The 27,987-nt window shown below is 33.1% G+C and overlaps 1 protein-coding gene across 1 annotated transcript; it reads right to left on the bottom strand.

Annotated features, from left to right (window-relative positions):
• Positions 1–27,919, bottom strand: LOC132753532 (uncharacterized). Its single transcript, XM_060744009.1, has 13 exons — positions 27,795–27,919; positions 18,823–20,293; positions 17,196–17,247; positions 16,556–16,807; positions 16,233–16,292; positions 6,886–6,965; positions 6,022–6,070; positions 3,419–3,697; positions 2,855–2,959; positions 2,462–2,674; positions 1,953–2,210; positions 1,235–1,363; positions 1–833 (listed from the first exon to the last, which is right to left on the bottom strand). Exons 2-13 carry the CDS (start codon positions 20,284–20,286, stop codon positions 751–753), a joined length of 3,024 nt encoding a protein of 1,007 aa, XP_060599992.1. The 5' UTR covers positions 20,287–20,293; positions 27,795–27,919; the 3' UTR covers positions 1–750.
• Between the last annotated feature and the right edge of the window lie 68 nt (positions 27,920–27,987).

Raw genomic sequence — 27,987 nt, 5'->3', positions numbered from 1 at the left:
TATTTAAATGTGTTTTCCAGTACCAGGTATCTTATAAGTGAGCTTGGGATAGGACCATTTTTATCCAGGGGCATGATTTATGATCCTAGGGCATAATTACATGATTTATGATCCTAGGGGCATAATTATATGTTATTTGTAGATGTTAATTAGGCAATGCTACATCCCAACTATATGGGCTCTTGGCGTGGAAGAGGTTTCCTGAAGAAGATTTAAATGTGTTTTTCTATATAAGTCTATAATAACTAGATGACTCAAGTGCGGACACATATTGACCCCGTGATTATCATGTACATGTCAACAAAGAAATACTTCATGTCAAGTGTGTAAGCTCTAGGTATTTTAGTTTAGCATAAGTAGACCTTTTTTAAATAAACAAAGCGACACTCAGTTGCAAGGTGGATATCATTTTTGTAGAAAATTACAAGGTGTTGCCACTACATATTCTGTCCAGTAAATGTGAACGACGAATCCAATGCATTCACAAAAACTCACATCTGAGCACAAAAAGGATCATTTGAGCTTATAGCATTCACACTAATCAGAAGTGTCTTTAAATCAACCTATATACTGTATAATAGTTTACATTATTTACATATAATATTACATCAACCTGTTAACAAACATGAGTATGTACAATTAATATAGTTAAAAACGCAAATCAACAAAACACTGAAGGACAATTACATATAAAAAGTTTATATAGGTGTCCTGTATTTGTTAAACAACTTCAAACATTCAGCATTATCATCAACGACATCGCCTCCTCCTGGCGCGTAAAACACTGAGTACTACCATAATTTCTTGGTAGATATTACCAACATCTCTTTCGACTGTAAATGAACAGGGGGAAAAATAAAACATTGTTTATTGTCCATTTTTAGTGGGGTGGGTCATGTGCCATGTAGACTCGTATGCAATTTGCAAGCAAGCTTTTTCCAAGCTCCAAAGCACATGCCTTAAAAGACAAGATGATTTTCATTTTTGTTTCCTTATTATTCATCGATAGATTTAAACAGAATATCAAATTTTAATGGTGAAAAAAATCTACATTTAAGCATTCCATCAAAAAGTTCTACATTTATCTTTATTGTTGAATTATCTTTCTCTCGAATATGTACATGCCTGATCTTATTTTCAATTGAATTATACAGACAGGTTCATTTTTAGTATTAGCATGTACCTTATTCTTCTTATGTGAAATAACTTGTATTAGCATATAATCTGTTCTTACTTGTTCTGGCTCTGAGAGTGATCTCTATAGCCCGAGCTACATCTGACCTCCGGTATCCGTCATTAAGAAACCTTCTGCCGAGACTGGAATCAAGTATTTCTTCAATTCCATTCCTTTGACCAATGCGTTCTGAGATATAAAAGTACAGTATAAATCATACATCACCGTAAAATAGCCCTTCATCAGACTAATCTGAATGCCCAATTTAAGGGCTGTTTACTGTGTAATTTCTGTGAACATTTATTAGTTTGTAGCAGTAGCAGGATGTAACAAATTATTGAATGCAATATTGACCTTATTAAGAATCATTTTATAATTTAAGAAATATCTGCTATTTCATAGATGAATGTGAATTAAAAACGTAGAAATAACAAGTGTTCAAATCTGTATGAAAACTAAAAGGCACATTATCCTTGATTACACTGTTATGAGGCAAATGTTTTCTTCAGATTGAAATATATGAGAACATTAGGAACTACTGGTCTTTCTGTTGAACTTTTTTTTCTTTTTTACAAGCAAAATTATTCCTGTAATCATTTGTGTGGTGTACATTCGTAGATATTAACATATACGACATTAATTAACCAAACTGACTTAACATTTAGATATCATATGTACCATGGAAACAACCACTGACCAAAAGCATTTACTCATGGGTCATTTATTCTTATACATTTATACAGGAACTTCAAATTGAAAATATTTGTATCGGTCTTGCCAGCATGTCTTGTTGTTTGGTGACTGTTCCTTTCAACGTTTCCTGTTGACAGTGAGGACAGTGGATTGTTTGAAAGCGTTAGTAATGGTAGTCTATTGGTAGCCCCGTCATATGTGGACTCGCCATTCTGCCTTATCCTTGAGGAAGATCGCCTGTTTCTCACGGTATTACTCGGATGCTGCGATTCTGATTTTCTTTCATCATACAGATCAGGCTGGTACAAATGTGTACGATATACTTCAGGCAAGTTTGATGAGTCTGAAAAAGTACGTTTCTAAAGAATAATACGTAAAAATGTCGTAAGTCAGTACGAGGCAACAGCATTGTGAAATTAACAAAACTCGACTAGAAAACAAATCACAAAATAAAAAAAACAATAAAAACATATAATTGTCATGCCAATAATTTTATTGTTTTGATTTGTTCCAGCGACATTTTTAAATGTAACATCATAAATTACATGTACTGTTTATCCAAAAGTTTTGTTGCCGAATGAAAGCTGAGCGTACCTTGAACTTCCTCACAATAAGTATATAGCATCCTAGAAGTATTTTCGCGTGCAGTTGACCCCAAACTTCTTTGAGTTGTTCTGTCTACAAATAGTCTATTTCTCGAGCTAACCATGTGAAATTGTGGTTGTGAGCCCCCTGTATCACGAGGATTTAATACAGTGTGCGCTCTTCCGAAAGAATTTGAGTCTATTACGTTTTCTGAATTTGCATCTGGAAATAAAGCATATTGTAATTTAAATATACATTTTAAATAATATCTGTTCTGTTTGATATCTGATCACCATTCACTTAATGATTTTAGTTTTATATCTGAATGTAAAATAGGGTTTAATGAGATATTTAGCAGCGAATAAAACCCACATTGAGAATCGTCAAAATGTGCCTACATACCCGTGGTTACCCTGTTATGTAAAGCTGGATCTGAAGCACTGTTTACTTGTCTGGAAACAGAACAGTATGCCTTGTTTCTACTGTGATCTTGCGTGTCTGAACCACCTGTTAGATATAAAAGATAACTTCACGATATCTCTTATATGTTTGACCCGAGTTGATGTACATTTGAAAGTACATTAAATTTGAATATCAATTCTGAAAATAAATATCCTTTCATAGGACCGAAAACATATGAATGAAAACAGCAGGTTCAAATTCAAGTGTATATTCATGATCGACAATGAGAAGTACCAAATATATCATCTTTTTTTTATCTAAAAACTATGTAAATTAGGATTTTTAACTTTGCAATAACAAATACACAATGTATATATAATAATACTAAGATTTACTAGAGATTCATTTTACTCCGCCAGTTAACACTCAAACTGGGTCTGAATTTTTCATATCGTATTGTTGTTTTATTGCTTCCGACGGTTTAGCCCTGTTCCATATTTAAATTAACAGACTGTAGATCATAGAAGTGTAAAAAATAAATTAATTCAATAGTGCGAAACTTACTATATCGTCTTGTTCTTCTTATACGGTTGTTATCACTGCTCCTTGTTGGTAAAACGGCTCGAGTATCTTCATCCTGAGCACACATTTTTCCATCATCATTCCGGTCATTCATGAGTTTCGAATCATTTCTTTTTTTACTGACTGCTGGTAAATTGTCACATTTAAGTTTTGGCTGCTGAGCGGAGGAACCTCCTGTGTCGTTAGGAAACGGTTGTAGCACGTTTTGTGCTTGCATATCAGATGATGTTCCAATGCTCTCTTGTCCCGATAAGCTCTCCCCTGTGAAAGAGAATAATGAAATGAAAATAAATAGAATCCATATTATATTATATAACAGTTACATTTTACATATTTTAGGGCTTTAAAAGAAGACTTTGATCCATTTGTTTTTAAACTTTTCCTTCATAAATAGAACGATATACATAAGTCAAGCCAAACATCTATCTGTAATGGGTATGTATACGTGCTTGTATATAAAGAATAAGTTTTCAACAAAAGAAAAAAAATCGTTAAAGAAAAAAGAACTTCATTTTGAAATAATAAGTGTCTAATAACTGGACTTGTAAAGTAATTATAGCCATATAAACAATAGCAGAGTAATATCAAGTCTATACATGTGATCAAGAAAGGTAGATGCCATCGAATTACTATTTATACCATGTGTTTGAGTAACACAAATCATTCGGTTTAGTTAAAACATGTTTTATATAGAAGAACTATCGGTCTCCCGCGTTGCCCGCTGTATATAGTATGAGTTGGTTGGATAAAATCCTAACATTTTAGAATTCAAGGTCTAAGGAATCTATAGCTGAGCGTAGAAAGTCATTCGAAGTTTGTAATATCATGTTTCTGTATAATTGTTCTTAATGAATAATTCCTTTATTTGACAAAATAACTTCATACCTGCCTAAACCTAATATAACGTCTATATCAAGGGACACAATAATATAAGATCAGCCAGAGTCATCTCAAAGCATGAACTACACTCATCTGTTTCTTATTTCTTAATCAAAAACATCAGAGGAAGAAAATTCTAGTAAAGAATTCTAAAAAAACAACATTATTTTCTTTTACCAAATATATTTTGAATTTCATATTTGACCTTGAAAATCAATGTCATTTTCAGATTAAGGTCATACTTAAATCAATCAATATGTCGATAGTTCAACATGTCAGACAAGATCAACAAGGAAGGCGGCATTCAATGAACGCAACAGTATATGTATAGATCAAATCAGTAAATAATAAACAAAGTTACGAAGATTTTAACAAATTTTGATAAGTTGGCCCTCAATGTTAATGCCATTTATATGTGGGCCAGATTTGAATTTTTGACATGTTGTTTTTGTCATTAGTGTTATTTTGTCCAAAAAGGAGTCAAATTCATGAATAAATAATATAGTTATAACAGTTAAGCAAATTATAACATTTTAATCCAGGCCATCAAGGTCAAATTTGAATTATTTTATCACTTGAAGATATCTATTCCTTTTTTTTCAACTATGATTCAAATCCGTCAGTAAAAACTAAAGACTGAAGTTTAAGCTTAATAAAAAAAAAAAGAAATAGAGGATATTTTTTTTGTTTTGCATGTAAGATTGAAATATAATTTCACTGAGTAAACACCAGATGCAATATTATAATTATATAATATTATATTATAATAGCTGGTGTTCACGAATGAAATATATTTCAATCTTATATGTAAAACAAATAAATTTTCTTTTTATTTCATGCTTTTTTAAGTGATTAAAAGTACTTTTTACTAATTTTGCCGCGTAACGTCGCGCATTCTCCCTTGTGACGTCATCACATCATGACGTCACATAATCAATTTTGAAATATAGTTCTGTTAAACATTCTCTAATTTTGTTACATTTTTGACATGATGCATGATGATATCTACTTTTGTTTTCATATAGAAGCAAAATTTACGTATGACGGCATTTATCTTTACCTGTTAGTCCAGTTAGTTATGATTTTCTTTTCATTCAGATATAGTCCGGCTACAGTGAAAATTATATTTTATAAATTTCACTAGTGGTTTCATCTAATATACATTGTATTACAGTAAAACACTGGAAAGCATGAAATAAATAGTTCACATGTTTATATAGAAAAAAGGGAATCTAAGTCCTGTTAATTTAAATGTTTTGTTTATTAATTCTTTATGCAGCCAGCGAACTAATACTGTAAGTCATGATTGGAAATAGAAAGCATATGTGCTGCAAAAATGCATGTAATATTTATAATTAATTTCTAAGACTTTGTGATACATACTTTTCAAGATAATCATCAGAAACCATTTTGACATTTAAGGTCCCTGTGACCTTGACCTTTGGCCTAGTGACCCCAAAATCAATGGACCTTTCCGGTGTTTACAGTTTTATGTAAAACTTAACATTTAACATTAACATTTAACAAAAAGACTGCATATGCAGACAATATCTCCAGGACATTGTTTTGGTGTTGAATCTCCAAATAACGGTGAACATCTTTTATTCTATTTGACTGAATTACATGGCTATATGCAAATACCATTAGCCTGCTTAAATATATGTCTAGTCTAATCTACGAGCAAAATTAATGTTTAGACCTCTTACTTTCTAACTCACTTCTTCTGTTTAGTTCACGTTGGGGAAACATCTGTGGCTAAAATTAAATCACATGACAAGTCATGGTTATATCATTAAACAATATCTAGTAAACAAAGGCTTAATGATATTCTGTTTTGACCGCCTGTCTTTTGGAGTTGTCGGGACAATTTTGATAAGGTAAGATCTACCAACTCTGTGTTATACAATTACAACATTGAGTTTGCAATATGAACAAATAGTATGCTGATGGCTTCCTACTATGTTTCAAAATTTTTAGGAAAAAATACTGTATCGGGACAACTAAATTACACATAAGATTAAAATGTAGAAAAGGTTCCGTGTAAGCTACGCACACCTTAATTAGAAAATGGCAACTTTGTTGATTGATTACGATTTATAAGACATTTCAACAAATCATTTTGCCTAAACCAGACAATTTGATGTGTTGGTACCATTTTAACAGAGATAAATTACAACTTTCAAGAACTCACAGGAATTGATACACAATATAAGGTAAAAATCGAATCTTCTGCTAAAGTAATATTTTTCTATCATTTATTTTTAATTGTGCATTTTCTTGATTAAAGTTAGGTGTAACAAATGAATAAAGATTTCTCTAATCAAATCGTGTTAATATTTGAAACAGTCAAAGCATACGTCATACAAAATCTAAGTAATGAGATTTTCTTAGATTTCTTCATATTAATAATCAATACTGGATCTACCAGCTTTAAACTGAAATTTAAGTACGTTTTGGATTAAAGTCCAACTTCTTTTTTAAATGCAATAGGGTCAACAATTGTCAGATTGTAATTAACAGTTCTAGTTGAAACTCTTGCATGTTGAGTAAAAATAAGTAGCATGTGGTACCTGGGGTGTATTCGTCGAATGCCGCCTAACATAATTGCAGTCGGGGAAAAGCCTTTTGTGTTCCGAAAATGGGACATCGCCTGCAAAAAAATTACAATAACAGATAAAAAACAATAGCATAGCATAGGTTGGGCAATATATGCCCGAATGCAAGTTTGTTTTAAGTAATTAAAATTTAAAGTAATCAAAATCAATTTTTAAATTACACATGAGACCCATTAATTAAGTTGTCCGGAGCATGTTTTACACAGGTCAAAATGCACCATATGCTAAACGTATGTGACACACATGTGAAAGAAACATATGGTGTCTCCAAGAAAAGTATCCCATATGTTTTACTTATGGTACAGACACATGTTTTTCACATGTTTTTCATATAGATACACATGAATAACATATGTTTTTCATATGGTAAGAAATTGTTTCTCCAAGAAAAGGACACTGTATGTTACATCTATGGTATAGACTTATGTTTTTCACATATAAATTCACATGAATCATGTTTGTCATTACAAATGGTTTATTGTGGTCGTTTGAACTTAATTATTCATAAGAATTCAACAAGTGTTTAGTGGTCAACATCATTTGCCGTCCGAAAATCGCTCCGATTTTCAAAACTCCCCTTTTTAATTGTATAGACAGGCAAATGTTGTCACTATTTTATTAAGAGTTTGGAATGAAGTGCGCATGTGTAAACAAAAACTTAGTCAAAGTTTTTTTGTTGTTTTACTTTCTTTTTTGCTTCTATTCCACAAAAATGAAACCTCATTTAAGAAAAAAAAAACACATACATACATACATACATACATACATTTTTTAAATAACATTTTTTATGCAATATGATGAGATCGGTCAATCCACCAACCCAAAGACAGATGGCAAAAGAATTAGGGGTATCTCAGTCAACAGTAAATCGCATCATTTATTACATAAAACGTATGAAACTAAGGATGAATGCAAGTTTCATAAGCTTAATGAGAAGCAAATTCAGAAGAGGCGTACTCGTTCTTGGCTCAAATAGCGGAAAATGGAAAAGAATTGGCACTACGGACAATGTGATGTTCTATTATGTGGTAGCTATGGTCGAAGGTATGTTTTCCATATAGGAGAAAACGAGACAGACAGGCAAAAACTTAAGTTTGTTAAGCGGAATTCGTTTTTATGGTATTGGCTGGAGTTAGTTTCTAAGGCAAGACCTCCTTTAAATATAAATAAAGGTGTTTAAGTTAATGCAGGCTACTATGTAAAAAATGTGTTAAAGCCATTTATGAAAAATGACCTTCCAAGATTGTTCCCTGCTCGTGCAAAGGAAATGATTTTCCATCAGAACAGTGCTTCGAGCGTAAGGTCAAGCACTTAACCCAAGAGGAATGGATGCCAAAGAGTCCTGATGCAGCACCCATGAACTTTGAAATCTGGGGCATCTTAAAACGCCGATTACAAAAGCGAACAAGAATGTCGAACGACACATATACCCCCCTTTCTAGCCATTGACGCACAAAATTGGTAATTTTATTACAGAAACTTGCCAAAAATGGGTACATGGAAGTGTTCAATTATGGAAAAATCAACGGAAACCATTTTGACATTTAAGGCCCATGTGACATTGACCTTTGACCAAATGACCCCTAAATCAATAGAGGTCATCTTATTATTTTATGACCAATAACTAGGTGAAATATGAAGACTTTGTGATGAATACTTTTCAAGATAATCAGCGGGAAACCCTTTTTGACATTTAAGGCCCCTGTGACCTTTGACCTTTGACCTAGTGACCCCAAAAACAATATGGGGTCATTTTACTAGTTATGACCAATCACTATGTGAAATATGAAGACTTTGTGATGAATACTTTTCAAGATAATCAGCGGAAACCATTTTGACATTTTAAGGTCCCTGTGACCTTGACCTTTGACCTATTGACCCCAAAATCAATAGGGGTCATCTACTAGTGATGACCAATCACTATGTGAAATATGAAGACTTGTGATACATACTTTTTAAGATAATCAGCGGAAACCATTTTGACATTTAAGGCCCCTGTGACCTTGACCTTCAACCCTAGTGACCCCAAAATCAATAGGGTCATCTACTAGTGATGCCCAACCACTATGTGAAATATGAAGACTTTGTTGATGCATACTTTTCAAGATAATCAGCGGAAACCATTTTGACATTTAAAGCCCCTGTGACCTTGACCTTCGACCTAGTGACCCCAAAATCAATAGGGGTCATCTACTAGTGATGACCAATCACTATGTGAAATATGAAGACTTTGTGATACATACTTTTCAAGATAATCTCAGAAACCATTTTGACATTTAAGGTCCCTGTGACCTTGACCTTTGGCCTAGTGACCCCAAAATCAAATAGGGGTCTTCTACTAGTAATGACCAATCACTATGTGAAATATGAAGACTTTGTGATACATACTTTTCAAGATAATCATCAGAAACCATTTTGACATTTAAGGTCCCTGTGACCTTGACCTTTGGCCTAGTGACCCCAAAATCAATGGATCTTTCCGGTGTTTACAGTTTTATATATTGGCTATTTTGTTATCCAATCGCTACACTGAGATAATAAATAGTCACTGGTTGACCTGGTTTGCACAAAAGAACACGTGCTTATGTTTAAGATACTGTTTGTGAGCATTTGACCTAGCAATGAATGGAAAAGGTGTGGCTAAAATGTTCCGCTACGAAAAACCGGAAAGGTCCATAGGGGTCATCTACTAGTTATGACCAATCAGTATGTGAAATATGAAGACTTTGTGATAAAAACTTTCCAAGATAATCAGCGGAAACCATTTTGACATTTAAGGCCCCTTTGACCTTGACCTTTGACCTAGTGACCCCAAAATCAATAGGGGTCATCTACTAGTGATGACCAATCACTATGTGAAATATGAAGACTTTGTGATACATACTTTTCAAGATAATCAGCGGAAACAATTTTGACATTTAAGGCCAATGTGACCTTGACCTTTGACCCCAAAATCAATAGGGGTCATCTACTAGTGATGACCAATCACTGTGTGAAATATGAAGACTTTGTGATAATACTTTTCAAGATAATCAGCGGAAACCATTTTGACATTTAAGGCCCCTGTGACCTTGACTTCAACCTAGTGACCCCAAAATCAATAGGTGTCATCTACTAGTTATGACCAATCACTATGTGAAATATGAAGACTTTGTGATAAATACTTTTCAAGATAATCAGCGGAAACCATGTGGTCTACCGACGGACAGACCGACAGACCGACGGACCGACAGACAGACCGACAGACAGACCGACATTAGCAAAACAATATACCCCCTCTTCTTCGAAGGGGGGCATAAAATATACATCTTGAGTGGACTTTAAAAGGTGTTGAAACAGGACTGGCAGAAACTGGAGCAATTGACCATTTATAAGACACTTACAAGCTAGCCGAGGCGATGTAGAATGATCTACTATGCCCATGGTTTACAAATTGAATATTTACAGCAATGAAATGAAAATTATGGAATAGTTAAATCAAATTAAAAAGCGTTTACATCAATATGAATCACCTCTCGTATGCCTAAATACAACGGCGAACCTATCTATCAAAGCGCTATAAATGAAAATTTTCTTGAAAAATATTTCACTTAATAGACATATTTTTCAATAAATAGAAATAGGTCAAAACTAATCTTCTTCATTATCTACGAATTCGATTGTAATCTTGGAAACCATCTTGGATTTCTAATCTGAGCAAAGTGAAAATTCAGACAAACAGTTTAGTATATGAAACTTGCTGTTTAGTATATGAAACTTGCTGATGGCTGACATACACCACTTTGATGACATGCTACATAAATTAGCAGAAGTAATTTATGTGCCAAAAGAACGGGATGACAAATTTGAGCTTAGTCGTAGCATGCAATGCATTCCTGAAAAGGGTGTACACATAAATGTTGAAAAGAATGAAAGTAAGAAAGAGTAAAATCTGAATAAAAAAACGTATGGCATGCTTCAATGAATCCCACAACGACATGCAAGGATATAACAACATCTAACTACAAAACTTAAACTTAAATAGTTTGGCAAAACTGGCCTGAGACATTTGAATATTCAATTACATTTTCTCGTTAATAATTGGTTATCAAAGTAAACTCGTTGAAAAAGCAGTTTTATCAATTATTAAGAAGTAATACTTTTCAAGTCAATTATTACTAGGCACGGTGATCATATACTAGATTTCCAAGTATAAGCTGTGGCTCGATCTCAGTTTTCTATTAGATATTCTTTTTACAAAATACGGACTCCTACGAGATATTGCCAGAAGATTGATCAGTCTCAGGTCAATATTGTCAGACAATAACAGTTTCTATTATAAAAAGAGAAATCTACGTTTAAAATAAAAAGGATATTGAGGGTTAAACTACCAAAGCATCTCCCGGTTATCGAACCCACGTCAGAGAGGTAACTGGATAAGAAGTCATCAACTCTAACCAGTGTACGTTTAGTAGTAACACTTATAATGATACTACTTATAGGACTTTATATGTACCAGTATAAAATGAAAAACACCAATAGGATGTAAAATAAACCATGCAAAAAGAATACGTATACTCAACTTAAACTTCATGCAAACAAAATGCATTTTTACCTTAATTTTTGATTACTGAAACAAAGTACCAAAGATGAAAAGGATATTTTTAGTGCAGCATATTGAATACGGTTAGATATACAAGACAGAATTTACATGTATAAGCGGTCCAATATAAAGACAAGATAGAAATTACAATTATTATTCTTTTGTCATTCAATACTTGCATGAAATAAAATTGACATTACATTACTAACTTACAAACAAAGCAAAGGTTCGAGCTCTTTCCTCAGATTGTACGTTATAATTTGCTTAGCTGAAACTTTGAAGGAATGTAGAAAATTATGATTTAAACATTGTTTATCACCTCTACAGTCATGAACAGGTTCAATCAAAAGAGCCTGTAACATTTTCAGTTTTGCTGTTTCGAACGTTCGTTAAGTTTCTATTCCTTTTACCTTTTTATGACATATCAGTAGAGCCTGCTATTTATATGGTATAGCATATGGTACAATTCATATACACAATACATTCTAATATTATTCTGATTTTTTTATGAGCAAATAGTTTGGTTGAGTTTGTTGCCCTTTAGTTAAAAAGGCTAAGACGATTGAATGCTATTGACAAGATATGTTTGCGTATGTTTGAAAACATCTTTACATTCAAACATTTAACGTTGTTCTGTCACGAAGTTAGTAGTTCATATTTTTCTCAATCTTTTAAACAAGACAGGTATTAATTGTTCTACTACTACTGCTTCTACCACAACAGATTTTTACCTTATTCAAGTCCCGTAAACAGAACAACATGACATAACATGACATTGAAATAATTTTTCATTGTTCTTTCTAATCCATTATATTCAGTACAATTTCAATGAGGGTTTGATAACAGTGTTATTCTTTTCCATGTTGCATATATGAAAAAACTCAAACGATATATAACATTTTTTTTTGCACTTACTACATATCAGTTTAGTTCCTTTAACAGAAATTGGAATTGAGCAGGGGTCACACATTCCAAGTAACAAATAAATGAAACTTATTCCAACAATTAAGATATAAGCCTATTGTAAAATTTACAAAATGTTACGCATAAAGTAAACAATTTTACAAGAAATATAGTTAAAATTGAAGAGTGAATCCACTGAAATAGTTATTACCAATGAAAAAGTAATACATTCAAAAACTGAATAGGGTACTGTATTCACCCACTGAAGGCACGCACCTTACTGACTTATCATATATAGCTGTAAAGTAGCTTTCGACATCATAAGCTAGTATAAGTTAACTTTTGAACTAGGGTTTACATTGGAAACAAAAGAAAAAGGCCACAAGAGAGGAGGAAACTCTCAAGATTGTAATTGTTTGCTGATTTCTATCTGTTTTAAGTGTTATGATATAGGAAACTCTTAAGTTACGGGTATAACACTAGCAGGGCGACGGTTCACTTTATTTTGAAGAAGCATTTGAAAGTCAGAAAGATTTCTGCTAGATGGTGCCACATCTGTTGACCGATGAGCAAAAGAGGCAACGTGTTAAGGTGGCAAAAAACTGCTTCAAATGTTGCCAAAATATGACAAAAAACAGTTTGCCAATGTCGTTACAGGTGATGAAACTTGGGTTCACTGTTTTGAGCCCGTCAGAAAAGTAAGCAACAAACTCTGGGCCACTAAACACAGCAAATGCCCAATAATTGCCAAACGCTCTTTGAGTGCAAAAAAGGTTTTGTATGCAATTTCCTTCTCTGGCGAAGGAGTCGCAATACTAGTGCCGGTGAAAAGGGGCAAAAGTATCACAGGGAAGTACTACAAAGACGTAGTACTTAAGAAACTTAAAAAGTATTATAAGAAACGACGCCCAGTCACTGGTTTTTGAGCATATCCGTCTTCTACATGACAAGGCCCCCGCTCATACCTCCGCAAAAGTTTCGGCGTTTTTAAAAAAAGAAAAAGTAACTGTTTTGCCTCACCCCGCGTATTCTCCAGACCTTGCCCCATGTGATTTCTTTTTGGTTCCGAAATTCAAATCCTTCCTTGCTGGATGGAAATACAAGTCCCGACAGACACTTGGATCTGCCATTCATCAGTACCTTATTACTGTGCCCAAATCAACGTATCGTGACGCCTTCAAGAAGTAGATACATCGGCTGAAACTTTGCATTTCTAGCCACGGGGAGTACTTCGAGGGCATGAAATAAACACTTTTGAGCTTACTTGAAATTTAAAGTCTCCAGATAGAAATAGGCAATTCTTTTCGAACAGCCCTCGTCAGTGTTGGCAGTTCTGTGCACCTTTTAGTAATTTTGGAAGTTAGATACTTATTCGTTATGTATTAATCTAATAAAAAAAAATATTTAGTAAGTCTGATAAATATCTGTTTTTATCATGTTAACACGAAAGCTAACTAGTAAAACATTCTTGAAACAAAGTGATCCCTCGAAAGCATTAATCACAACAAAATTACAAGAGAATTGGAGACTCAGTTTGATTGAGTCTGTACATGAGGGATAATGAATACGTGCAACATCCCTAACTCCCGCTAGTACCGGCTCGAACGGTACTCAATTTTCAACACTTAATAGTGCTGGCATCAATGATCCTGAAGGACCAGAAAATATAATAACACTGAAGTGAAGTACGGGGCAACAGTCAGAAAGTAAACGGGATAATTATATGCCATCATAATTTAACATTTTAATCACTTTAATACTTTTAAAACGCAAAAATTGGTATCAGACAAATAGTTTGGCACGTTGATTTTCTAATTAGTCAACATTTTTCAATATTTTGTAGTTCTAAAATTTAGAGCTATAATTTCACTTTCAGAAGAACGTCGTGCGTCCTTTTCGAAATATGTGAAGGGGAAAAAGAGGCTCTAATATCTATATAAAATGACAATTTTAGCTGAAGCATTATTGCTCGTACAACTTTATGTCTGTATTTTATACAGAAAAAAAAACTATTTCTGTATTCATAGTAAGACCTGTCAAATGATGACTTTATCCAGTATCAAAGACTCTGAGCGGTTTGATTGAAGTTATTAGAAACTTTTCGGTGTGGAAAATTGATTTAACTAATTATATGTAAAAGATAAAATTTAATTAGAAAAAATCAAGATAAGAATAATGTTTGACAAGGACATTACATTTTGTATTATATTTATAGTTAGAATGATTAATTAAGCATTAACAAGCAATTATCATTGTATTGCAAACATTCCATAAGCCCCCTACCGGTTAGAACCCCAGCAACATTGTGAAGGGCCATTGGCCATTCACTTATGTTTCTATTTTAATAAAATTTGTTGAAAAAGGTTTTTCAAAAATGATCACAGGAAACAGTTTTTATGTACAGACAGACAGACGGACTGAAGGACAATCAAAGTTTTTTTTAAACATCCCTGTTATCAAAATATAACATTTTTAAAAGCAAAATTCTTAAAAAGGAGATAACTCTTGAAATAAAGATGCAAGACGTCATACATGATGTGAGTGTTACAAAGAACAATTAGGAATGAATGTGTTGATAATGAATGTTTATTTTGAATTTGAAGTAAAAGAAAGTTAAAACAATGAATAAGAAAAATTCAAAGTTTAAGGAGGAGATAATTCTGGAAATATGGATGCGAGATTTATAAACCTTGTCATATTATGTGGGAGTTTGAAGACAAGCCTATAATGATTGAAGAAGTTGGAGTAAAAATTACCAATTTCTTGAAAAAAAAAGTTCAAAAGGGGCATAATTCTGGTAATATTCTTGCTATAGTATTGAACTTTCTCACAAATGTTGAGTGATAATAAGAAACATAAATATAAAGTTTGAAGTAGATACATTCAGAAATAAAGAAGTTATTAAAAAAAGTTTTCTTTTCATGAAACTTCTAAGTTCAAGGGAGGAAATTCTGATAAATTTTGTGCTAGAGTTGTAAACCTTGTCACATATGATGTGGTTGATGGCTAGAAACTTATATTTTAAGTTTGAAGAAAATACCTTAAGAAATAAAGAACCTATAGTGAAAAAGCGTAAAAACTAGAATCAGAAATCTTGAAATTCAGTATATTTGTTGCCATAGCAACCATAATTATCAACATAGGAAGAAAAGGATGTGCATAATCTTCAGACTGCCATCTACCTATATTACAAGTTTCATAAAAATATTTCCCGTTCTTTTTGCGTTATCACTGGATCCAAGTGATATGTAAAATTTGTCATATTTTTAGTCTATTTGTTGCCATAGCAACCCGAATTTCAATATAGGAAGAAAAGAAAAAGATGTGCATAATCTCCATACTAACATCTATCCATATATAAATTTTTATAAAAATATTTTCAGTTCTTTTTAAGTTATCGCGGGATCCAGTCTTGTGGACGTACGGACGGACTGACGGACGGACAGACGGACGGACTGACGGACAGACGGACGGAGGGTAAACCTAAAGTTCCCTCCGGTAAACCGATAGGGGAATAAAAAGCAAAACCATATTTTGAAATGAATAAATGGGGACATGGTGATGGTTTAGGTTTTCGTCTATACTCGTCTGCAGACCAATTGCGATTCTAAAATTTGAATATCAATGAAAATGTGTACCTACATACATGAACATACATATTTGGTGTAGAGTCAAATCAATGAGTGACTGCATATACGTTGAGAGCAAAATGATAACGTACTGGCGTGCCTTGATTGTTCATGTTTACAGTATCATTTTTTTGAAATCAGGTACGTGGTTAAATGGAATATTTTAAGCAATTTATAAAGCAACTCACCTGGTTTCCAGTTGTCCATACAATTTCCACAGAAAAAGCATGCAGCTTTATCTCCAATTCCTGTAAATTTGAACAAACAAAGTACACATCTAGACAATTACACAGATTGTAAAACTATTCAAACTTGACCTTATCTTTCATATCTGTGTCACACATAGTTCCATGTATAAAACATTAATTACGAAACACGTACATCTTATGAGATATCAATAATTACTTTCTTCCATATTTCTAACCACATTATAATTGATAAGATATAAACAATATCATCTATGTCTTTAACGGATTCGATATTGTGTCAAATGATTATATAATAAATATACCTGTGTAATACAAGCCGGCATCCGCCATTGTGGCAGGGGATAGATATTCGTGTGGCCATGGGGGATATCGGGGATCTCGGAAGGTTCTAGCTCTAACATCTCTGCTTGATAGACCAGCTGAAATAAAGCTTTCAAACTCTCTCAGATAAAACGGATCATTTGCAAAGTCATCCAGATGCTGTCCTTCACTTTGTTGTTGATTAATAACATTGAGGTTTAAACTCCTTGTCAACAATGCTGTACTTTCACCACCTGAAAGTTAAAGATTTTAGTATAAATTTTATATATATCTCATAATGTATACTTTATTGATAAGTGTATCCTAAAATAAAAATTGAAAATCTAAAAATAACAGTTTTCATAATGTTCTCCATCTATATCATTTAATTTTCAACTGATTATAATCTGATAATACAAACATATGTTTGTCAATGAATATAGTTAGTTTACTTTCATTTTTATCCAATATTTTCTTTATAAGCATTATGGTTACATTACAAAAGCCATAACAATATCAATCTTAAAGTGAATATACACTTGCTGCATTAGTTATTGTTAATGATAACGATGAAATGATACAACCTGAAAAAACACGAATATTGTACAAAAAATATGTGAAAGGATTTGTACATGTACTCACCATCAAGGTAATAGCATGTTGGTTCGACTTGTCTTTCTCCATTGTTTCTACTCTGAATATGCAAAGCATACTTATAAATATATAAAAATTAATTTGAGCATTATTGTACCAAAAGAAATACTTTTATACTTTTGACTTTTAGCAGCAATATCATTGTTACCCTTTCTAGTATTTTAGTACATATATGCCTCATTTAATTATGATTAAAATACCTCATGGTACTTACATATTGTTTTGGCACAGAACTATATCATTTACCTGGTTTTATTAAAAGTTAGACTTTCATTTTTAAAGTAAGATCGAATCTGACCTACAGCATATTTATAGCTTGGTTAATTTTCAGAGCAGATTAAAATGCTTTAGGTCCTTCAGATCCACCTAGCCGGGACAAGAAATATATTTGTAATTTTTTAAATGAGAAGATGAAACTCACGAGGTATTCGTCCACCAGTAAAGCTGGAACGTCACCAAATGACATATGCTGTGTTGGTATGACGTAAAACCCAAAAAAAACAAGAATAACAAACTGTTATTGACCACTGACCTTGTGACCCCAATATAGATATGGATCTTTTATTGAATATACGCAATCATCCTATGACATTTGAACACTGTTTGACCCTAAATCAATTGGACATGGCTATTCATCCTATAAAATTTTACAGTTGTAGGTTGATTAATACTTAAGTTATTGAGCGGAAACCGTTTTCAGTTTAAGGTTATAGTGACATTGACCTTTGACCTCGTGACCCAAACATTAATAGGGGTCTTCTACTCAATATTGACAATAATCCTATGAAGTTTGAACACTGTCTGCCAAATGGAATTAAAGTTATGCTCCAGAAACCTGAATTTTCAGTGTAAAGATCATTGTGACCCTGACCTTTGACCTTATGACCCTAAAATCAATAGGGTTTATGTATTGGACTTGGTTATTCAGCCTATAAAATTTTACAGCTGCAGGTTGATTGATACTTAAGTTATTGAGCGAAAACTGTTTTCAGTTTTATGGTAATAGTGACCTTGACATTTGACCTTGTGACCCCAAAATCAATAGGAATCTTCTACCTAATACGGACAATCATTCTATGCAGTTTGAATATTGTTGGCCAAATGAAACGTAATTTATGCTCCGGAAACTGTTTTCAGTTTTAAGGTAATAGTGACCTTTACTTTTGACCTTGTGACCTCAAAAACAATAGGGTTCTCCTACCTAATATGGACAACCATCCTATGAAGTTTGAATATTGTGGGCCAAATGGAACTTATGTTATGCTCTGGAAACTGTTTTCAGTTTTAAGGTAATAGTGACCCTGCCTTTGACCTTGTGACCCCAAAATCAATAGGGGTCTTCTACCCAATATGGACAATCATACTGTGTAGTTTTCATATTGTGGGCCAAATGGAACTTAAGTTATTCTCCGGAAACCAAATTGCTAACGTAAAGCGGACAGGCAGACGGACGGACAGACGCCAGGGGGTATAACATAATATGCACGAAATTATTTCGGGCATATAAAAAGTCAATGAAATAACTTAATACTAAACCTGGATATTATTTCCAATATCAGAAAATTATTTATGGAAAATAAGTTTATTATTTAAGCTAAGGAAAAGATCTACTTACACATGTCAAATTGGATAGGCCAGGTACTTCGCGATGATCGTCCTGATATTTCAAATTGATAAAGCTGGCACAAGCTTGCTCAAACTGACTGCTGCCATTTTCTAAATTTGGCAAGGACTCTGTTGAGCTATCTCTCTCACGTCTTAAATTATGAAAAGTTCTTAGGCTGATAAAATCGTCAGGGTCATCATTTCTAAAATCATTATGTCTTGTTGAATTATCATCATTTAGACCGCAAACTCTCAGTTCTTGCACACCGATATATGTGTAAGTGTTGCTTTCATTTCTATCAAGCTCTGGTGCTGGTGTCCTTGAAGAGTTGAATCCATTTTGCGTTACATCTCTGGTTGCATTCCCGGTAATATTTGGTTGTGGCAAGTCTGGTTCATCTGGTGGTATTGGTGGAACATACGTTGGACGACCACGATCTCCAACTGCATACACGAAACCATCATTTTGCCATGAATTGTTGTAAAGACCCTTAAGACACCGAGAAAGATCATCTTTATATAAATCAGACAAGACCTTTAACTTGATTGATGGATGATTATTTGGCGGATGCCCCTGCATATCAAAGGTAAGTATTGCGGTTATGCCTAACGCTAACAAGACAATAATAAAAACCAAGGATAAGGAATAGCTACACGTGGTTTCTTTCAATCCTTCCTTCGTTGCATTCTCAATTTCTTCTTCTTTTTGATTTGGCTCCTCAGGGTAAATATCAGAGGATGAATTTGTTTCATCATTCGAGGAATCATATCTTTTCTCGGTATTTTCTGTTTGTACTTCAAGTGTGTCAGGCCCCTTTTTCACGATATATGTCTTCCCAAACTCTGTATGCTTTCCTGTTCTTTCATTACATCGGTAAGGATATTCAGTTGCTTCAGCATGTGGCTTCCTATCAATAGCTTCATTTTCAATTAATTCTGAACATTCGTTAATGGAAAATGGAACCTCGAATGTGCTTAGGTTTGGTATTTGCGAACCACTGTTTCGTGTATCCACGATTCTTTTATCCTCTACAGCAGACTGTGTATGACATTCATTTTCACGACTAAAGATAGGTGGTTCAGTTGGAATCTCATTTCTAATTTCTTCCTCATTACAATCAACAGTGTCGACACAATTGCCGTCTTTTAGCTCATTGTAACTTTGCTTATTTGTTTGATTGTAAGTGTCGCCATTGCTTTCATCATTTTTTTCCTGATTCTCAGTTTTAGAGTTTATTTTATCTGAATCTATGTCTTGCCTTTCATGCCAGTATTGTGTCTCACAATACGTATCATCTATACTATCGTTTAACTCAAAATAGGACCGTTCTGTTTGTCGCAAATCTGCATCATCTTTGTCTTCGTATTCTTCACCGTCACCTTCCTGTCTTTCATTAAATGTGGAAGATGGTTCCTCTTCATGTCGTTCTGTATCCCCAATACCTGAATTATCGTGAGTTGTTTTAAAAGCCATCTGTAACCTGAAATAAAAAAATATTGAAAATAGCACTTCATCATCAGTTCGGTTAAAATTTATGAAATAATATACTCATAAAAGTAATAGTGGACTTGCGATCTCATGCTAATAAAATTTTGCCATATCAGCTCGAACGATACAATCCATAGGATCAGCACACTTATGTATTTCACTTTATTATATATCATGTGTAATATGCGTGAAGAAAAAACAGAAAGAAACGGTAGAAATATGTTTTCCTCCTAAGAATAAACGTAATGATACAAATTCAATGCACAATCTATCCTGACCTGAGAGATAAATGGAAAACGCAGACATCGATCCTGATGTATGAAGGGCATAATTGTATTTTTAATGTATTGATATAATATTACACGAATAACAAGATGAAAAATATTTTTGGTAAAATCAATGCGAAAAGCACCTATGGAGCTGCTTATCTAGTCTTCAATCGCAGGTTAAATTTGGTATACAAACTATATGGTTACCCAGGGGTTTTCCTTTCAAAATCATAATTTGTCAACAAAACTAAATGATATTAAAGAAAATGCTGTTAAAAAAGTTAATGAAACTGTAGAATGCATGGATTTTAAGCCGACGCTAAAACTATTGAAGCGTCCAGGGCTTCCATAGTAAAATATTTTTTATATATTTATAAAATGCACCTTGACAAATTCTATCAAACTCTGTCTGAATTTTCTTTATCTAAATAAAGAAATGTAACGCACTGTATTTTCTTGTAAAGGTATATACCTTGTTCCTATCGGACTAAATAAGGATAAGTAAGTACTTAGGAGAGATTGAAGTTTAACTACATGTTTTAGCTTGTGTTAAAGTAAATAAAACATAATGTAAGTTGCAAAAGGACAAACTCATGAGGATTAGCTCTTTAGCAAAATAAAATATATAAAAATATCAGACGAAAAACTGTTTGAAATAGACCTACGGATACTCTCCTGCGCATCGGTCGAATGTTCCACTATCGCTCACTTTCGGAGCGTAACCAACGGAGTATAAGTATGGCCACTGAAAACTTTTGACCGAAGATAAGATTTAAAGACAGAGAAACTAAAAGTTAAACAATAGTGATAACATGTTTCTTGCCATAGCCACAAAACTATTTCATTTAATATTTAAAGGTGTGTTATTATACTTAAGGTACACCTGAAATATTTCAAAAAAAGTATACAATTCAATATGTCATTTTATCCACTACATTAGGTCAAATACAGTCAAGTAATGTATTGGGCTGACCGATATATTTAAGTTCTCCGTTTACTTAACTATAAATATAATACTATAAATAGAATAGAACGTGTTAAATACAGTTTTAAAAAAAAATAACAAGGGAAAAACACAAAATTATATTGCATGCACTTTGATGATAACAGACCTTTTCAATACAAATGATACAGAAAAACAACATATTTCACATGAGAACAGATGAAGCATTTTAATATGAGGCTTGCTATGGATGAAATCTGGTAAAAAAAGCTTTGAGTTTAAGGTTAGAATTTATCTATTTTATGTTCCTTTTGATATAGTTTACAATTATCTCCATCAAAAGTTACTTTCACACGTAATTTGTATACGTGTATGTTGTTTTATATTCACATACATCAGCGCAGAAAAAAAGAGATCATTGTGAATAAGCAGGTAATAAACAACACAGTGCATATAGGATAGTATTTTTTAAATACTCTTGTAGAAATTCATTGTTTTGTCGAGTGTCGAGTTTTTTAATTTTTTTTTTTTTTTGGGTTCTTGTTGATATTGATCTATTTATGTTTTTGGTCTCACATTGGTCTTGATTATTTCTGGGATTACCCATATATGTATGTGAACCTGTGCAATGTGCTTCTAGATTTACGATTTTGTTTATAGCAAATGCGAGCATCGAATGTCCAGTGAGATCTCTTCTTGCATCTTCAATGGTTCTCACTATTTATTGGCGATTTTTTGTCACATCCTCTGCTAAGAATGCATTAAAGTGTTTAGATTTATTCTCTTTTGGGCAAAAAATAAAACACAAACAAACGCAATGCTATACTTTTGAACTTTTGAATTTACACAACAACTGTCATGGTGCGTAATCGTTCCGGGCTGATTTGGAATATTATCCCGTTCCTGAACTGATTTGGATATATTGGCACCAGTTGATTCAGATAAAATGGAAATTTAGCTTGACAAATTAAGAAAATATATAAAATAAACACATTTATATCTTTTAGTCTTTGATAATCTACTTGCACGGAACATTGCAATGCTTAAGGAATTCATATACAAATTAATATGGTTTGTAAACGGTCTTTTATGAGTTGGGATCGAAAAACAATTTTCACATGTCAGTGAAATAGTAGCAAACACTACCATAAAATTGCCAAAAAAGTCATTACTATCTATGATTTTCCAGGTATTTCAGGATCATAGAAAAAATGTTTCATGTGCGATGGTGGGTTAAGGAGATGGGACGAAGATGATGACACCTGAACGGAACACGGTCGCTGGTTTCCGGATTATGCGTATGCCAGACAAAAGAAAGGTGACGAGTAAAAGCCTCGGCCGAATATAATTCAGAGGTAAAATTTATTTTTACTTATCTGTATATAAAAAGTTTTTTTTTTTAATTTTCTTCTTGTGCAAATCAGGTCGGGATAATACCTTGAGTATTACAGTATTACAGATACATAATAAATTTAATTTTTCTCTTGAATTTTATATGTACCTAATTGTTTACTTTACTCTTTTTTTTATTAACGTGAGTGAAATGATAATTGCTTTGATATTTGCCTAAATGGATCAGTTAATAATCTTCTCGGAACTGTTTAGATCAAAATCATAAACTTGAGGTATTAACAGTATAGTTCATTTCAAAAGCCGACCTTATAACTTTTTTTATAAAAGCTGAACATCATACCTTGTTTTAAAGGATACGGTCGTGCTGAATGGAAATTTATTAAGAAAATAATTGATATTTTTGCACGTGATATTTGTGAGGCAAACTCCTGTCATCTGTACACGAGCACAAATGACGGATCTCATCCAATGCTTAATAAGCGAACCCTTGACCAGGGTTGGAAACATTAAATATATTGATATTAAAGCTACATTTAACTTTTTACAGTCTGATTTTTTTATTATACGATTTAACTGAATTCATTCAGTACTCAAGAAATAGTACGGAAAGGAAATATTAGTTTTATCACAGAAAAAAAAACCAACAGAAAACAACAAATAACAAAAACCAACGTGATTCTTAAATAACTATTGCCGAGGTTTTTTGCTGCGGCGAAATTTCCTCATCATGTCTCTATAGATCAAGATAACTGTGAACGATGGGAGATCGCATTTTCAAACGGGTCATCCATCAATCTCAAGATATTACCCATAAATCACTGACCGCCATACAGTTACCAATCCTGTTACAAACAAGCAGGAAACTTTGTCAAACACAATACCTAGGGAAACCCAGACTGCCACACGTAGACCGACACCTCCACCAATACATGCGGATTACATTTGATTATTATGGGCGACGACTTCGATCTTTTGCGAGGTGGACACGTTCTAATCCAGATCCCGTATGCTTGTCTGAAGCAGGATTTTTCCATACAAGTTAGTTATTATTTAGTCATTGCTGTTACAGTAATGTCTCTTTCATAATGAAGACATGTAAAGTATCCGTTAACAAGAAAAATACATACTTGTTAATGTTATTCCTTGCCCTAAAAAGAAAGGCGTTAACAAATTTGCCAAACTAATAAAAATTATCGATTTGTCTTCATCTGACACTTTCAGATTTTTTGCCTTTTCTTTGCTTTTAATTTGGATGTATGACCAACACGAGAAGTTTTTAAACAATTTTCATTTAAAGTCTGTTGTCATTATCGTATCGTTTTTGATTATCAAAATAGTTTGATTTTGAAAAAAAAGAGACACAAAATGTCATGATATCATTTATTATATTGCAGATCAAAGCGACTTGGTGCGTTGTTTCCAATGTGGAATAAGCCTGAAAGACTTTACTAGAACATGTCCGATACTCTGCGGACTGTTATTACCCCCCAGAATACTTAGGACCTGTAAGATTATCAACAATAAAGGTATGATTATAGTCCTTTTTAGTTGTACCGGATTTCGTTTTACATTTAAGTCATGTGTGCGATACCGGGAGATGCTTGTTTGTTTGTTTGATTTTACGCCTTTTTCCAACATTATTTCAGTCATATAGGGGGGTAGTTTCCTAACTATCGACCCTGGAGAGTTACACCAGTACTATAATACCTTCCTCCGCGCAAAACTACCAAAGCATTTCCCGGGGATAGAACCCACGCAAGAGAGGTAACTGAATTAGAAGTCATCGACTTGAACTCCTCGACCACCTGGAGATGCAAAATCATGATAAAGATATAGAACTTACACAGAACAAATTATTGAACAGACACGCAAGGCAGCTACGAAAGATCATTTACCCTTTTTAGTCGTCTCCTGTACTTTCATTAACCAAATAAATTAATACATGTATGCGAAACTTCTGGCGAAATAGTAATGTAAAGAGTTCTATGTTAGCAATAAGTCCCTTCATGCAAAGGAGGTATTGAACATTGTATCATTATTTTCATTGTAACTATTTGTGTATGTATATGTAGTTGTGTTAAGAAGTCAACCTGCAATGATATTATATGATATGATATGATATATTTGACTTATCATCTGTGACATGGTTTGTATAACGCCAGTGGACATAATGCACATTATTTCAAACGTGCACATTGTTTGAATACAACCAAAACCCTTTGTCCATGTATAAATAATGTTATTTTTTATATTGAGCCTTAATGATTTTGTTTAAAATGCTAAGGGTTTTTTAATGATTAGTGAATATTTCAAACGAATATATCCATGTTTAGTAAACATATATTCTTTTCAGAACAAATGTGGCGAACAAGATAAAGAAAAAGCGATCCCGAGAAACAATATTCAAAGTAAGTTAACAGATGATTTTAAACATATCATATGTGTGAATGTAAAGAACACCTTTGTGACACACTGAAAAAAATATTGATATTGACGCTTGTATAGTATCTATGTATAAAGATATTTGTTCAGATTATCATATTTCTAAATTTATAAGATCACTCAATGAAATCATGATTTTACGATGAAATTGATGGATAACATTTTTCCCATTTAGGTTGTCGCCACCCGGAGCTAAAGACATATGAAACGCACCTTTTATCTTTTTCAAGAATTGGCCGAGACATTTATCCCAGAAACCAGAAACTTTGGCAAAACCTGGGCTTTTCTACCTTGGTAAATATATTTTCTATAGTTATAGTCTTTTACGTTCAGTCTTGTTTACCTTTAACAGATGTATGCTTTTAAAAAAATTTGAATTTCTAGAAGGCAAAATATACGAAGAACACTTAATTAGCTATTTGAAGAATATAAGATAATGTTTAATATGCTAAAATTTGTTGTTGGCAAATTATCTCTTACTTTATGAACGATATAAATATGAATAAGTGAAAATTATAAAACAGGTTGATTTTATTTCATGCTTCCCAGTGTTTTATTGTAATATATCAGATGATTATATTCTGATAAACCACTAGTGAAATTTATAAAATATAATTTTCATTGTAGCCGGACTATATCTGAATGCGGATGAAAAGAAAATCATATATAACTAAATGGAATAACAGACAGAAATAAATGCTGTCATGCGTAAATTTTGCTTCTTTAGGAAAAGAAAGTCGATGTCACCATACATCATATTAAAAATGTAACAAAATTAGAGAAATTTAACAGAACTATTGATGATGTGACGTCATGATGTGATGACGTCACAAAGGAGAATGCGCGACGTTACGCGGCAAAATCAGTAAAAATACTTAAAATCACTTAAAAAGCATGAAATAAAAAAAGAAAATTTATTTGTTTTACATATAAAATTGAAAAATATTTCATTCGTGAACACCAGCTGTTATATTTTCACTCGTGGCTACGCCACTCGTGAAAATATTGCATCTGGTGTTCACTCAGTGAAATTATATTTCAATCTTATATGCAAAACAAACAAATATTCTCTATATCTTTCTACTTTGCTAAATACATATTTTTCAATAAGTCGCACTACTATTTTTTAGTATATATAATATGTTTATTGCCATTCCTAATCCATCCAGGCATTGAAGACCTTGTGCGCTGTTTCATGTGCGATGGTGGGTTAAGGAGATGGGACAAACAACAACAAACTACCAGACCAATTTCCAGGATATTTGGATCAAAATAGTGGCAACTATAGTGTTAATAAGATGTTTCTATTTTTAGCTCCTGTGACCTAGTTTTTTTATCTGAGATAACCAGTGTTCGATCTCATCCGAGCAATTACCTAGACAAGCTTCCTGACAAGGTTTGATGATGATTGAGTCAAAAATGCGACCACTAGAGTGTGAACAAGGATTTTCCATATTTGGGTGGTGTGACCTTGTTTTTGACCCAGGTGACCCATATTCGAACTTGACCTAAAAATTATCAAAACAAACTTGCAGACTAAATTTCAGGATATTTGGATTAAAACAATAGCCATTAGTGAGTGAACAAGAATTTTCTATTTTTAGCTCCTGTGACCTAGTTTTTCTTTTGAGATGACCCATGTTAGAATTCATCCGAGCAATTACCTAGACAAGCATCCTGACCAAGTTTGATGACAATTGAGTCAAAAATGTTACCACTAGAGTGTTAACAATTAAGGTTTTATCCATATTTGGGCGATGTGACCTAGTTTTTGACCCCAGGTGAGTCATATTCGATCTTGACCTAGAATTCATCAAAACAAATTTTCAGAATCACTTCCAGGATATTTGAATCAAAACAGTAGCCACTAGAGTGTAAACACGATTTTTTCTATTTTTAGCTCCTGTGACCTAGTTTTTCATCCGAGATTACTCATGTTCGCATTCATCTTAGCAATTACCTTGAAAGCATCTTGACAAATTTTGATGATGATTGAGTCAAAAAATGTGACCACTAGAGTGTTAACAATGTTTTTTCCGTATTTTGGCAGTGTGACCTAGTTTTTGACCCCAGGTGCCCAATATTCGAACTTGTCCTAAAAATCATCAAGTCAATTTTCAGACAAATTTCCAGAATATTTAGATCAAAACTGTTGCCACTAGAGTGTTGACAAGATTATTCTATTTTTAGCGCACGTGGTTTAGTTTTTAATCCGAGACCTAGATACGCATCCTGATGGTGAGTGAGGCAAAATTGTGACCGCTAGAGTGTTAACGAGCAAATGTGGACTGACGTCGGACATTCAACGATCCTGAGCAAACTCTTGCTTAAAATATAAACAGATTAAAATGTCAGAATATCAGCTATGTGCAAATTGTAAACAATTTGAAAACGAAACTACGTTACTAGTGTGTATTATAAACAAAATAATTAGACAAGTTTAACTCAACAAAAAAAAACTAAAAATGTTGTATTAATAAATTTACCTATTTGGTTGCGATGCCTTGAAATCCAATAATAACAATAATTGTAATAATATCTCATGTAAACATAACACTGTCAAATAACTTGGGGTTTTCCACTTTTAAAAAAAACGGAAGTAAAGGTTACTCAGAACGGTAATCACTGTTGTACAGCGTCCACCGGATAAAGCCCCTAAAACACCGAAAACGAAAGTAG

The sequence above is a fragment of the Ruditapes philippinarum genome, unplaced genomic scaffold (genome assembly GCF_026571515.1).
Source record: "Ruditapes philippinarum isolate M1 unplaced genomic scaffold, ASM2657151v2 ctg2314_1_1_1_1, whole genome shotgun sequence".
In the NCBI taxonomy this organism is placed as follows: domain Eukaryota; kingdom Metazoa; phylum Mollusca; class Bivalvia; order Venerida; family Veneridae; genus Ruditapes; species Ruditapes philippinarum.
The sequence above is the reverse complement of the archived record's forward strand: the minus strand, read 5'-3'. Positions and strand labels throughout refer to the sequence as shown.